Source organism: Oryza glaberrima, chromosome 7 (assembly GCF_000147395.1).
Source record: "Oryza glaberrima chromosome 7, OglaRS2, whole genome shotgun sequence".
NCBI classification, from domain to species: domain Eukaryota; kingdom Viridiplantae; phylum Streptophyta; class Magnoliopsida; order Poales; family Poaceae; genus Oryza; species Oryza glaberrima.
This window is the reverse complement of record NC_068332.1, coordinates 2,861,819-2,875,795: the sequence shown is the minus strand read 5'-3', so window position 1 is coordinate 2,875,795 and position 13,977 is coordinate 2,861,819. Positions and strand designations below refer to the sequence as shown.

At 42.7% G+C, this 13,977-nt stretch overlaps 1 protein-coding gene across 1 annotated transcript; it reads left to right on the top strand.

The window, feature by feature from the left end:
• Window positions 1–572: 572 nt before the first annotated feature.
• On the top strand, window positions 573–13,925 carry LOC127779288 (uncharacterized). Its single transcript, XM_052306019.1, has 22 exons — window positions 573–1,053; window positions 1,584–1,646; window positions 2,240–2,311; window positions 2,397–2,504; window positions 2,593–2,673; window positions 2,910–2,963; window positions 3,091–3,216; window positions 3,311–3,400; window positions 3,486–3,605; window positions 3,693–3,809; window positions 3,928–4,044; window positions 4,134–4,190; window positions 4,309–4,383; window positions 4,480–4,575; window positions 7,895–8,055; window positions 8,944–9,193; window positions 9,876–9,999; window positions 10,623–10,966; window positions 11,073–12,777; window positions 13,100–13,344; window positions 13,436–13,526; window positions 13,624–13,925. The coding sequence occupies exons 1-21, from the start codon at window positions 883–885 to the stop codon at window positions 13,493–13,495; spliced, it is 4,236 nt and encodes a 1,411-aa protein (XP_052161979.1). The 5' UTR covers window positions 573–882; the 3' UTR covers window positions 13,496–13,526; window positions 13,624–13,925.
• The last annotated feature ends 52 nt before the right edge of the window (window positions 13,926–13,977 follow it).

Below are 13,977 nucleotides of genomic sequence, written 5' to 3'. Positions count from 1 at the left end.
AAAAATATACAATTATGGGCATCTATGTATGTACTATCTTCATTCCAATTTAAGTGTAGTCATGAGTTTTCGTGTTCAACATTTGACTGTCCGTCTTATTTAAAAACTTATGAAATAATTTTAAAAAAGTCACAAATAATATAAACAGTAGAACTACACTCTTTTTGGACGGAGGTAGGACTGTGTTTCTCAGAAAAACTTGTACAATCCTTAGTTTTACCACGTTATTACAAATGCTGATGTGACAGCCTTCCCAATGACAATGAAACACCCATTAAAAGTAACCTAATATATGAACCAACATGGTTATTATTCCCATTCTATTTTTTTTCTTCTAGGTCGCTCAAAATTAAATGAAATCTTCTAGACGTAGAGAGCACTAAATTACTAGTAATTAATTAATTAATTACTGTAATAATTACCGCTAGTAATCACGATAATAGTATGGCCTAGGAGTAGTAAAATATTTCCTTAGCTGAGAAGAAGGGAGAAGCGTCGACGAAAACGCCTTCTTCTTCTTCCTCCTCCATCGCCGCCGCCCACCGCGCCATCGCCTATACATACCCACCCCCCACCCACCTCCTCCCACCTCCTTGTAAGTTGCAACCTCCCGCCTCGCCCGCCGCCATTGACGACCACCGCGCTCGTCCCATCCCATGCCTGCGGCCGTGACCGCGAGGTTGTGAGGAGAAGAGAGTCCCAAGAGAGGAGGATCGATGCGGCAGCGGCAGGCCGGCGAGCAGGAGGCGGAGCTGTTCGTCCAGTGGAGGCCCTGCGACAAGAAGCGGTCCTAGTCGCCCGCCGCCGCTCGCCCACTCGCCGGCGTCGTCGATCTGAGAGGGACAGGGGAAGAGGAAGAAGCAGAGGAGGAGGAGGAGGAGGATGAGCGTGTCGGGCGGGAGGACGCGGGTGGGGAGGTACGAGCTCGGGAGGACGCTCGGCGAGGGCACCTTCGCCAAGGTCAAGTTCGCCCGCAACGCGGACTCCGGCGAGAATGTCGCCATCAAGATCCTCGACAAGGACAAGGTCCTCAAGCACAAGATGATCGCCCAGGTTAGCTCACCCATACTATTTTCTATCCCCCCAATCGATTCTCGATTTGGAGAGGTCTCCATGGATTTCTTCCCATGATGATAGTACTGTTCGAATTTCTCGCCTTCTTGTTTTTTTTTAATCATATCATACGCTGTTCTTGAGTGAATTTCGTGGACAATTTCAATTCCTATACGTACGAGTCCCAAATCATGAACAGTTTGTACTACTGCTGTTTTGTTTCCTCTCACGACAAGACGTGATGATTTTGTTTTAACCAGCAACAGTAAACATTACTAATTACTACTAGCGTTCTTGCTGCAAAAAAAAAAAAAGGTTTGGTATCGTTCCAAAATTGCGTTCTTACTTCCAAAATTGCAACAGCCTAGACTTTGACGTGAGGTTAGCACGGGCGCCTCGTGCAGTGTTCGTTGGAACTCGTGCTGAGTTAGTTATTATTAATGTGCATCAACTTTGGCTTAGCTTCTGACTTTTTGTGGGGGAGTTCTGACTTTGATGTGTGTTTGTGGTTTGTGTGGTGGTGTTTGCAGATAAAGCGCGAGATCTCCACCATGAAGCTCATCAGGCACCCCAACGTCATCCGGATGCATGAGGTTTACTAATCTCCAATCATTAATCTCAGCTCATCTTGCCCATGGAAAAATTTTGTAACCGATGATAAGTCCACCAATGAAATCGACTAATCATAAGCAGAGCTCGTGATTTTGGTTCGAAATTTTCGAAATTTCGGGTCTACCAGTGGGTCCTGGTTGGATGTGATTCGCAGTCTTGAATTGTGGATTTTTTTTTAATTTTGTAAAATTTGTTCGAATTCAGCTAGAGCCTGTTCAAAATTCATTTTTTTTCTGGTTTGAAACTTCTGAGAAATTTTGGTCCCCCCTGATTTTTTTTTTCTGGGCCGAGATTGTGAACCCTGCTAATTAAGTTAAGATATGGTTCTCAAGGCTTTGAGCAATCTGAAATTATGAAAAACCAGGGTAAATTAAATTGGTCAAGGATGACATAATGAGCAAGTTGTTCCTTCACATGAAAAGTTGCAATTAGAGATCGTTCTGGAAGGAAATTCCTGTGGCACTAAACTATGTGTTATCTGAAACTTTCCTAGCTCTTGCTTTCTGATATTTTCCTTTTGTTGTCTTGGCTTTATGTCGATCTCCACTTAGTGGTTTTGTTTTCTTCTCTGAAGGTGATGGCCAGCAAGACCAAAATATACATAGTGATGGAGCTTGTCACCGGTGGTGAACTTTTCGACAAGATTGTGAGTGCTTGGCCTTTTCTATCGACATCTGAATTACTCTTTATGCTATGCACGCATGTTCAATTTGTCATAATTCCTGTTATAGGCTTCGCGTGGGAGGCTGAAAGAGGATGATGCAAGGAAGTATTTTCAGCAGCTGATCAACGCTGTCGATTACTGTCATAGCAGAGGAGTCTATCACCGGGATCTCAAGGTTAGCGGCGTTTAACTGTTTGTGGTGTTTACTACTGCTATGCAAGAGAGCTGAGAAGCAGTGAATTGATACACACATTCAATTTCAGCCCGAAAATCTTCTGCTTGATGCTAGTGGCACTCTCAAAGTATCAGATTTTGGGCTGAGTGCACTGTCTCAACAAGTCAGAGTAAGTAATTTGACTCTTCCTATTTGTTCTTTTATTATCTTTTTGTGGAGAGTTTCCTTTTATTCAAAGTGATGAAAAACCGAGAGTTGTTAGTCGTAAAAAAATTAGCATTTCAATTGCTTTCTGTAGATTCCATTTGTTTTCTACATCTTTTCACATGGTAATACAGATAGTTTCAGATCCATCTGAATAAAGTTCTTACATTAGTGCTGCATATCTTTCTGTTTACTCTGCAGGAGGATGGTCTGTTGCACACTACCTGTGGAACTCCTAATTATGTTGCTCCCGAGGTACCTTCTTACACTCATACATTAAACTAATATATAGTTATTATCATCGTTGGATTGAATATTTGTTCTCATGTTACTTATCTAAAAAAATATTTGTTCTCATGTTTCAATAATATTGTCTGTGCAGGTTATCAACAACAAAGGATATGATGGAGCCAAGGCTGATCTGTGGTCATGTGGAGTGATTCTCTTTGTCCTCATGGCAGGCTACCTTCCATTTGAAGACTCAAACCTCATGTCACTTTACAAGAAGGTTGGTCCCTCTTAACCATGTCAAAGGATTGTTGGTTTATGAACCCTAAACAAAGTTTTTGTTTGGAAGATTAATGTGATTATTGCTCATCCAGATCTTCAAAGCAGACTTCAGTTGCCCGTCTTGGTTCTCTACAAGTGCGAAGAAGCTCATCAAGAAAATACTAGATCCTAATCCTAGCACCGTATGTTTTGCAGCATTTTAACCTTCATTTCTTTGGAGCATTCTTATACATAAGTAGCTTATCCCATCGTTATCTCCTTGTGCAGAGGATTACCATCGCAGAGCTTATCAACAATGAGTGGTTCAAGAAGGGATATCAGCCTCCAAGGTTTGAGACAGCAGATGTTAACCTGGATGATATCAACTCTATTTTTAATGAATCTGGGGTAAGCTCTCACACCATTCAGCTCATAGCATTACATTCTTCATAATGCACTGGATGGGCTTGGTAACATCTATTCTAACTAACGCAGGACCAAACACAGCTTGTTGTGGAGAGGCGAGAAGAGAGGCCATCAGTGATGAATGCTTTTGAGTTGATCTCTACATCTCAGGGTCTCAATCTTGGCACACTCTTTGAAAAGCAATCGGTACGATCGCATTCTTAAATTGGTCATTCTGAAGTCTGAACTAAACATGTTCAAGTAAACTTACAGTCATGAGTTATAATCTAAAATGCTAAACCAATTTTCTTTCTACTTTTAGCAGGGTTCTGTGAAGCGAGAAACAAGATTTGCATCAAGGCTGCCTGCAAACGAGATATTGTCGAAAATTGAAGCAGCTGCTGGACCCATGGGCTTTAATGTACAGAAGCGCAACTACAAGGTAACTAATCCAAAATTCCACAACTTGTTTCTACCATTTTTATCTGAAACAATTAACATTCTGATGACACTTTTATGGATTGGAATCAGCTGAAGTTGCAAGGAGAGAATCCAGGAAGGAAAGGTCAGCTTGCAATTGCAACAGAGGTACACCAATGATACAACATCACTATTTACTATGTTCTGTCATTCTATATGCTGTGCAGCTTGTGCTACTACTCTTTCCTGGGTTTATAGACTGAAATCAGTTCATCCATTTCTAAAGGTTTTTGAAGTCACGCCCTCGCTGTACATGGTTGAGCTCCGCAAATCTAACGGCGACACTCTTGAATTCCATAAGGTACACATAACAGTAAAATTACTGCAGGACCTCACAGTTCATACTTCAGACTGGGATTCGGCTAACTCATGGTGTAATTTTTTACGCGTTTCGCAGTTCTACCACAACATCTCCAATGGCCTGAAAGATGTGATGTGGAAGCCGGAGAGTAGCATAATCGAAGGCGATGAGATCCAGCATCGGAGGTCACCGTGATTGGCAGTTTGGCACCAAAAGTTCAGTGATAGTATAAAGTAGATAACCAGCCAGGAAAACCTACTAAGGAATGGCCTGTGGCTGTTTTTTTTTTTGGTTCTTTTTTACCTTTTAAGTTGAGTTACTATCTAATCTAGACATGGTTGTAAACAAAGTTTGTATGGAGATGGAATGTGAATGAAGAATGTGCATAGTTTTGCTTCCTTGACTTATTTTAAAAGCAGTAACCTGTGAAATCCGATGAATGAAATTGAAATCTGCAGCAGGATGCCTGACGATCGTAGAAGACTTGCAGCAGATATGAGATTACATATATCCTCTTTATTTCAGTTTTGATGCAATTCGTAAATCGCAAGGCTCCCATCGGATGGCCTATTCAGCCAAAGAAAAAGCCAAAATTTGAATTTTCAAACTTAATTTTGACATTGATTTTGAGATATTTTCAACGCAGTTTCTTTTTGAGCATTGACTTTTAAGTCACCGGGAACATATATATAAAAGTTTTACCTACAAATTCATTTTTATTCCCTAATAAGCCGTTTAGGAAAAAACCAACCGATGAGGCCCCAACAGTCGAGAGCGATCTCCAGGAACAGATAAACTGCTTGCTCTCTGCGTGTTCATGTTCACCGGAGAGTGCGGCTCCGTACATTGTTACGTCGCCGGCGGCAAATCAGGCGGCGCAGCGTCTGCCGGCTATGGCTGGTGGCCGGAAGCGCGCAGCTAGCGGCGGAGGAGCTTCTCCGGTCGCCAGAGTCGAGCACGACGTCCGTACGCCCGGCCCGACCCGGCCCCTGTACATACATTGCCAACAAATCTCGGCCCGCTTGAGGGAAAGATAATAGGCCCATCTAAACTTGGCTCGCTACCAATGACCATGGAAAAAATCCCATATGATTAACTTGTCGGATCTGATTTGTGGGTCCTACTCTATTTCTAGGGCAGGTTTAGATTCCCTGGCAAGTTTTTTCACCCTATCACATCGAATGTTTGGACTAGCGATGGCAGTTGGGCACGGGCAGTGAGATAATTCATGTCCACGGGTATACCCGTTACTACATGACGGGCAAGGAACACTACCTATGCCCGTTGCCCGTGTTTACCCATCACAGACTCATGGTTCAACGCTTTAACCACAAACAGAGAGACATTATCACAGTTTAAAGAAAGGGTACAGTTGTACCAAGTTCAATAATACAAAGCATTACAAGTTCATCATTACTGGATGGTGGCATTTATACTAATTTAACTGAGAGACCACATGTCAGTCGGTTTTTGCGGGCAAACGGGTGAACCATGCCCGTGTGCCCGTTGGGTATAGGTTTTGACCCAATAAAAAACCATGGGTACTAAATGGAGAACAAATCCAACTCTATTAGTGTCGACGTTTTATGTCGCGATTCTGGTATTTGCATAGTATGTGGATCGTTGGTACTAGGATATACGCGAGACTGAGGTAAAAGAGACGGAGACGGGGATTTTTATACAGGTTCGGGCTCCTGAATTGTCAGGTAATAACCCTACATCGTGTTGGCCGAAGCCGGTATTGCTCTTATTCACCATAATCACACCAGTACAATATTTGGGGTAGCATATCTAACTGTTGTCGACATGGCGGTCTGAAGGTCTGACTCGTAGTCGACAACAGGGTAGTCTTCCTCCTCGAGTTTGTGCTCGGCGAGATTAGAGATAGCGCTTTCGTCTCTCCTGACAGTATCCGGAGACACCGTAGGGGACTAACCGTGCCTATCTCTGAAGTCGATATCCGGCGTCTTGTCTTGGCGTATGTTAGCTTGTATGTTGATCTTCTGTCTTGACCTATTGTTCCGTGTATGTTGATTGTGGGTGGCTTCCATGGTGGGTGTCTCCCCTCTCCTCCTAGGGGGCCTTGTATTTTTACCCATAGGTGTCCCCTTGTCCAAGTAGAACTAGGGAAACCAATATGGATACAATCCGAGTAGTTCTTGTCGTTTCCATGTAGAACTCTGGTTGTCTTTGCTTATCCGGAACTCCTCCTATATCTGCAGGTTGTTTCCGTATAGGACATGGTATGTGGTGGGTCCTGCCGAGATTTAGTCAACCACTATTAAGTATATGGTATCCATAACCCTGACAATTAGGGTTTTTATCCATGAGTAAATGGGCAAACAAGTTAAATTGCCATCCCTAGTTCCGACACATGCATAAAGTATTAAATATAGAAAAAATAATAATTATACAGACTACGTGTAAAATTACAAATCTTTTAAGCCTAATTGCTCCATGATTTGACAATGTGGTGCTACAGTAAACATTGCTAATGACGGATTAATTAGGCTTAATAAATTTGTCTCGCGGTTTACAGATGGATTATGTAACTTGTTTTGTTATTAGACTACGTTTAATACTCTAAATGTGTGTCCGTATATCCGATATGACACGACAAAATTTTTCACCCCTAGATCTAAACACAGCCTTAGTTTTTAAGATGACTAGACTGCCATGTCATAGAAAACCGTCTTTAAATGGCCAAGAGTGCCATTTTGAATGGTTTTAATAGTTGAATGAGTCGATATATCCGTCTTTGAGTATGGGGGGGGGGGGGGGGGGCTATATTTGAGGTATTTTACTTGTATTGGACTTTTTTATGTTTGATACATACCAGCGACCAACTTGTCTACAGCACATTGGGCCTAGGATGCAAATGGGTCAACCTGCGAAACACATGTCAAATACTCCGTCCATTTTTTAATAGATGACGCCGTTGACTTTTTCTCACATGTTTGACCATTCGTCTTATTCAAAATTTTTTTGTAATTATAATTTATTTTGTTATGAGTTGTTTTATCACTCATAATACTTTAAGTGTGATTTATATCTTACACATTTGCATAAAATTTTTGAATAAGATGAATGGTCAAACATGTGAGAAAAAGTCAACAGCGTCGTCTATTAAAAAACGAAGGTAGGTAATCACGGGTTTTCGCATCATGGTCTAGCTTGCCGCAACTAGATATAGAAGTGAGTCGAATCAATAAACCCATTTATAAACCAAATTACCCGCGAGACAATCTGCAGATTATCCACTAATTTTACCTATATTACGGGTTGGCCCGCTTGCATTCCTAATTGGGCCTGCCTGACCCAACGAGTAGAGCCCGTCCAGTGCCCTGACAGATACCGCAGCCCAAGTAGGGCCCATAAAACAACCCGTGGGCCCGTCTCGTGTCCGACCGTTGCTGCGTTGCTGGCAGGTGGGGCCCACAACCAGCAGCGGCCCAACTCCCAACCCCGTTCCGTTCCGTTCCCCATCTGCTCCTCCTTCCTTCCGTTCCAGCTTGACCCCGACGCGTACCCGACCCATTCACTCTCTCTCCTCTCTCTCTCTCTCCTCTCGCCCGCATCGGCCGCCATGCGCGAGGAGGTGCGGAGCTCGTCGGCGGCGCCGCCCGACCCGCCGCCGCGCTCGGCCTCGCCGCCCGCCACCCCCGTCGCCAGGTAACCTCCCCTCCCTCTCGCTGCTCTCTCCGTCTCTGTGCGGGGGACTCCCGCTGTGCTGCTGGTGATGATGGTGCGCTTCCGAATCGAAAATCGGGGGGGAGGCTTTGCTCGGGGAAGGGGACGGGTTTGGATTCGCGGCGTTTCGGCTCGCGCGTGGAAGAATTTCGGTTTTTGGTTTCGTTTGTGGCTCTAGGGATTTTGGGGGGTAGGTGGGTTGGTGGAGGGGTCTCGTAGACCTAGGGATTTAGGGGCATCTATACTAAAACCCTAGGGATTGCTATCTAGTTTGTGGTAATCGAGAAGCCTCTCTTTCTTTTTTTTTTCCCGCGGAATCTTAGAATTGGGGCCTTGTAGAAGGCACTACTACCTGTGTGCCTGTAGCTCTGGGAGAAACTGGTGTTTTGTACTAGTTCGTAATTCTGGTACTGTTCTAGTGTGCGCGTTGCTCTCGCGAGCGAGCTTACTGTAGAGCTAGATTTCTGGGGTGTATGGTTTTTCTGCTGCTGTCCTATGGTCAGCTGGGCGCTTATCAGTCACTGTGGCATTGACCTTGCACCTGTTGTGGTTCTTCACACTGATGACATGTTCTTTGCACTGGTGTCAAAATACATGTTTTTGTGGTCATTTACTTACGTAGTCTCATCTTGAGCCCAACTAGTTGGATATTTGCCAAATTTGGAATGCTTACCATTTTTAGATAGAATAAACTGTTGTACTATCATTTTTTATCGTTATTTGGTTACTATGGTTGGGTTGTAATTAAAATGTTCCAATGATATATATTGATAGGATTTGTTTCAGAACAGTATAGCGTTTTCAGTGTATGCTCTCCACATAGATTCTGGTGTATGTGCATGCTGAAGCTCATTCCTTTCTTATTTACAGTTCGGCTGGTGCATCATCACCACCTGCACAAACAAATGCAGCTAGCATAGATTGGTTAGGTGGTGAGCCAATATCCAAAGTGGAATCATCATCCCAGATTGCTCCACATGCTCCTCGGCCTTCTCTTAGTACTAATGCTGCTGGAGCTGCCGTGGATTTCTCTCAACCATCTTGTAGACCATGGGAACGAGGAGACTTGCTTCGGCGACTGGCCACATTCAAGTCTTCAACATGGGCTTCTAAGCCAAAGGTCATTTCTCTTCTCTAGTTGGTCCTTTTTTGTTATTTTCTGTGATTGTAATTTGTAATTGGCAAGCCGCTCAATCTTACCCTTTTGCATTTATACCAGTTTAGAATTAAGAATAACATTTTTCGCTCAGAGGATGTATATAAGTGAATGCTGAGAAACATGATAAGGTTGGTAATGGAAGTCTGAAGCTAAAGATATACTACCTCTGTTTTTTTTATTTGACGCTTAGTTCAAAATAGAAATAACCAATGTCATGTAAATAAAAATGGAGGGAGTATAATTTTTATCCGTATGCCACATACAACACTAAGTTTTGTCTCATATATTTTCTCTTTAGTCCTTTTTTGCATATTGGTAATGCTCAGGAGACATCTTGTAACTTAGATGTGTTCTTTATACCTAGCTGCTTACATATCCATGTCTAAATGAAGAATTACAATGTATAGGGCAAATGACTTGTTTGCCCAAATGCCCAGCTGAAATCCAGATCAGGCATATGTTTGATAATTTTTGAACCAGTACATCACTTTCTGAAATGTCCAGCTTAGCATGTGCCTTATGGTACCTAGATAAAGTTATTTTCGGCCATTTTGATGTCTCATATTGCAAAGAGGAAAAAAATGCTACTGAAAATGACAAATCCAGTTTGTTTTAGAAGAAACTAATAGCTTAATTTTTACAGGCTGCTAGTTCACTGGCTTGTGCTCGAAGAGGCTGGGTGAACATTGAAATGGACAAAATTGCATGCGAGTCATGTGGTGCACATCTTATATTTACGGCATTGACATCTTGGTCCCCAGCTGAAGGTATGTCCTGAGTGAATGTATTTTACCGCAGATCTATGGAACTAGCTTTTTCCTGTTTAGGTTTGTCCTGCAGATGTATGGCATGCATTATTTCAATATGAATACTTGTGTTCTCACAGATAATCATGCTTGCTTGTTTCATGAAATTTTGCAACAGGAAATTCCATGTGCTTTCTTGTGCATATACTTTTTCACTGTCATCTGAATTAGACAGATGTAGTCTGAGAAATAAGTTGGTTGCTGTTGGATGAAATTATGCCTTTAGTTATTTAATGTTGTTTGTATGATGTGTTCCTCAATTGTACATACAGCATGGGAGCAGCTCTTTTATTGCATGGTAGCAAAAGTTTGTTTAGGTTCTCACTACTGCAAAACAAATTTATGTTATTAATGGAACAAAAGGGATTTGTGTTCTAGCATTCAGCATTACCAACAGTCATGACTTCTTTGATTTCTTTCATACACGCTTCTCAAAATCCTGCTACCCAGTTTCATTGTTACCATACTATTTAGTTGAGATAGGCATGTGCCGTTTTGGCTATAGCATATTTCTTCTCAAGCTGAAATAAGCTCAGCTGCGAAATCTAATTTTCCCTGACTACAATCTGTATGTTATGTTGTAGTTGCTAATGCTGGGGAAGCCTTTGCGGAACAACTTGATGCATCGCACCTGGGTGATTGTCCCTGGAGAGGAAATAGCTGTGCTGATAGCCTAGTCCAATTCCACCTTACCCCATCAGCTCTTGTTGGTGGTTTCAAAGATCGCTGTGATGGACTTTTGCAGTTTATATCTCTTCCTGTTATTGCCAAATCTGCAATAGAGAGTATGAAGCTCACAAGGAGTCCTCAGATTGACCGTGTCTTATCCCAAGCAATCACTATTTTATCTGGGGAGCTGGGTTACAAAACAGACAGCACAACAGGAATTGATATCAATCATCAAGATGAGTCCTGTAGCTACTCTCAAGTAAATCTCTTGTTATTTATGCTCTCATATCTTTATTCTTTGCTGCTATAGTCCTCAGAATTTGTGGCTTTATTTAATCTAGGTCACTTCCATCTAATTTATCTAGGCACAGAAGCTTATAAGCCTTTGTGGATGGGAACCTAGATGGCTTCCAAATGTACAGGACTGGGAAGAAAATTCAACCCGTTCTGCCAAACATACAGCCTCAGCTGATCCAGATCAGATCCATAAGCAAAATTCATACTCTGCATCAGTTAAGAAAGATAAGGGCAAAGGAAAAATTCGTGTAAAAGACTCTGGATGCAGCATGAGGTCACCTTTGCTTGATTGCAGCTTATGTGGAGCAACAGTGAGAATATGGGATTTCAGATCGGTGCCTCGTCCTTCTCATCTTAGTATCAATAATATTGACGCACCTGATACACGGAAGGGGGTGCTGACACGTGGAATTAGTGCTACAAGTGGCATCAATGGATGGGTTGCTGAAGGAACAGAAAGAGAGAATGTTGAAGGACGTGGTGAGGCAGGTACCGAAGAGGGAAAATCACTGTCAAATGCTCAGGTTGACCTAAATCTTACAATGGCAGGTGGTTTGCCATCTACGCATTCTGTGATGCCCTCTATGCATGATCATTTCAATGATGGAGGGATGGGAAGAGATCTGATGATTGGGCAGCCTACTGGAAGTGAGCTAGGTGGCTTTGCAGCCTCATTTGAGTCTAGGGGTCCTAGTTCAAGAAAGCGCAATGTGGAGGAAGGTGGGAGCACAGCTGATAAGCCGCTAAATAGGCTTCATCCTGCTGACAGCATAGAAGGAACTGTTATTGACCGTGACGGTGATGAAGTTGATGATGGCGCACAAGATTCAGATATTCGGAGCAACAAAAGGCCTCGTGGTTTCAATCTTTTCGATGTGAATCGACCATCTTCTTCTGGAGCTGGTCCCAGCAGAAATTTAAGTTTTGACCTGGATATAGATGTCAATAAATTTGATACATATAAAGCTGAAGGTCCATCTGCCCTTCATAACCCCTCTGCGTCGATGAGGGCATCTTCTGTTATTGCGATGGACACAGTCCACAGTGCAGAGGAAAATTCAACAGAGAGTGTTGAATACCATCCATGTGATGTTGATGACGTTCACAAGCCGTCTAGTGCTGTCAGGAGTGGTGGAATGAGTGAGGCATTGGATCTTAACTATAGCAACCAAGCACCGCAAAGCAGTTTTGTACAGCCTGCTGCTGAAAGTAATGCAAGGGAGATAGGAGGTAGTAGTATGAATGGAGGGGAAGAAGTCCTCAATGCAGAAACTGCTCCTGCTTTTGCTAGGGACCAACTAAGCCTGGGAGTTAGTGGAGGGAGTGTTGGTATGGGTGCTAGTCATGAAGCCGAAATTCATGGAGTTGATGTTTCTGAGCATAAAACTGATAGTGTTGTTGGAGATGTGGAACCAGCTCCCGAGCTTACTGAAAATATGGGCAATACTGGTGAGTCAACCCCTGGACCTGGAATGATGGATGAGTTTGTCCCTGACGATGTTGGCCGAGAAGAACCTCAGGGTGATAGCCAAGATGTGGCATCTCGGTTAGTGGGTAGAGCTGACAGTGGCTCAAAGATTTGTGGTTCAACTAAAGCTGATTCTGTTGAGAGTGGAGAGAAGATGAGCCATGCCATAGGTCATGAGAGTAACCTGCAGCATTCCCTTTCTCGCAATGCTAGAGTTTATTCTGGCATTGATCTGTCTAAAGATGAGGTGACACAGATTGCTAAATTGCCAGCAAATGACGACTATGATCCAGGAGATGATCTTGGTACTTCAGAATCTAACTATTCTGCACCACATCCTTTCATTGAACTATATTTATCAAATCTTTTATATGTTTATCAACAGAGGGATTGGGCTGTAAGCTCCAAGAACCTTCATTTGTCAAACTTAACTTTATTAATCAGCAAAGTGCTGATAATAATTTCACAGTAGCAATTTTGGGATCCTATGCTTAAATAAAACAGCTGTCAGGCTGTCATCTGATATGCTTACACAGCAATTAGAGAGGAATCCGACATAAATGCATTTGTTGTTGCAAGTTAATTTGAATACTCCTTTTTTATGTTATTCCATTTGTTTGTTGGCAGCAGCAAACGGGGGAAATGACTATGGAGCAGGTCTTCCAGAATTTGACCCAATTAGTCATCACAACAATTATTGCCCATGGGTAAATGGACATGTTGCTGCGGCTTGCTGTATCAATACTGGTTCCAGCACTAGTACCGGACTTTCCGGCTGGCAGCTTACAGTAGATGCACTGGAAACTATCCAGTCTCTTGCTCAAGCCCAAAATCAAATTATGCCGTCTGACTCTGCGGCATCACTGTATAAGGTAAGTTTTGTGCAGAATCACAAAATGCAATCCTTTGTTTATTAATGTTTTCCTAAAGACCAGCCTGAATCATTGCGTGGTCTATTTGCAGGATGACCATGTGGCGCCTAGCCGCAAGCTGTTGAAAAGGGCTAGCCACAGCAAATGTTAATTGAAGCTCCTCCTATACAGACATACATTTGGTGAACTTAACTAATCCTTGTCACCAGCATTTTCACAGTTCAAATAGTTGACTGATGCAAACCTGAGCAGAGTTGATATACTATTTGCAAAATTTAGGTTCTGGCCACTGACAGTCCAGAAGAGCTTTGAAGCTATCCATGATCAGGCGGTGGAAGATGAATAAATTAAGCTTCAACTTAGTTATTGTAGAGTGTAGATGAGTCTGCCTGGCCTTTTGCCGAGTTGTGCCCCCTTCGGTTGTATTTTTGTATTTGGAACCTCTTTGTATCTATTCAAGTTACAGACAGATTATCTAGTTAGTGAGGCTAGAACTTTGAACAACCTTGTCCTTTTTCGTCAAAGACCTAACTGTGCAAATGTGCAACATTTTGTCCAATTAAGTATTAGTTTCCGTTGTACTTTGCTTGCTATCAAAACTGGGTATCGTTGCCGATGCTGGTCGGAGCGATC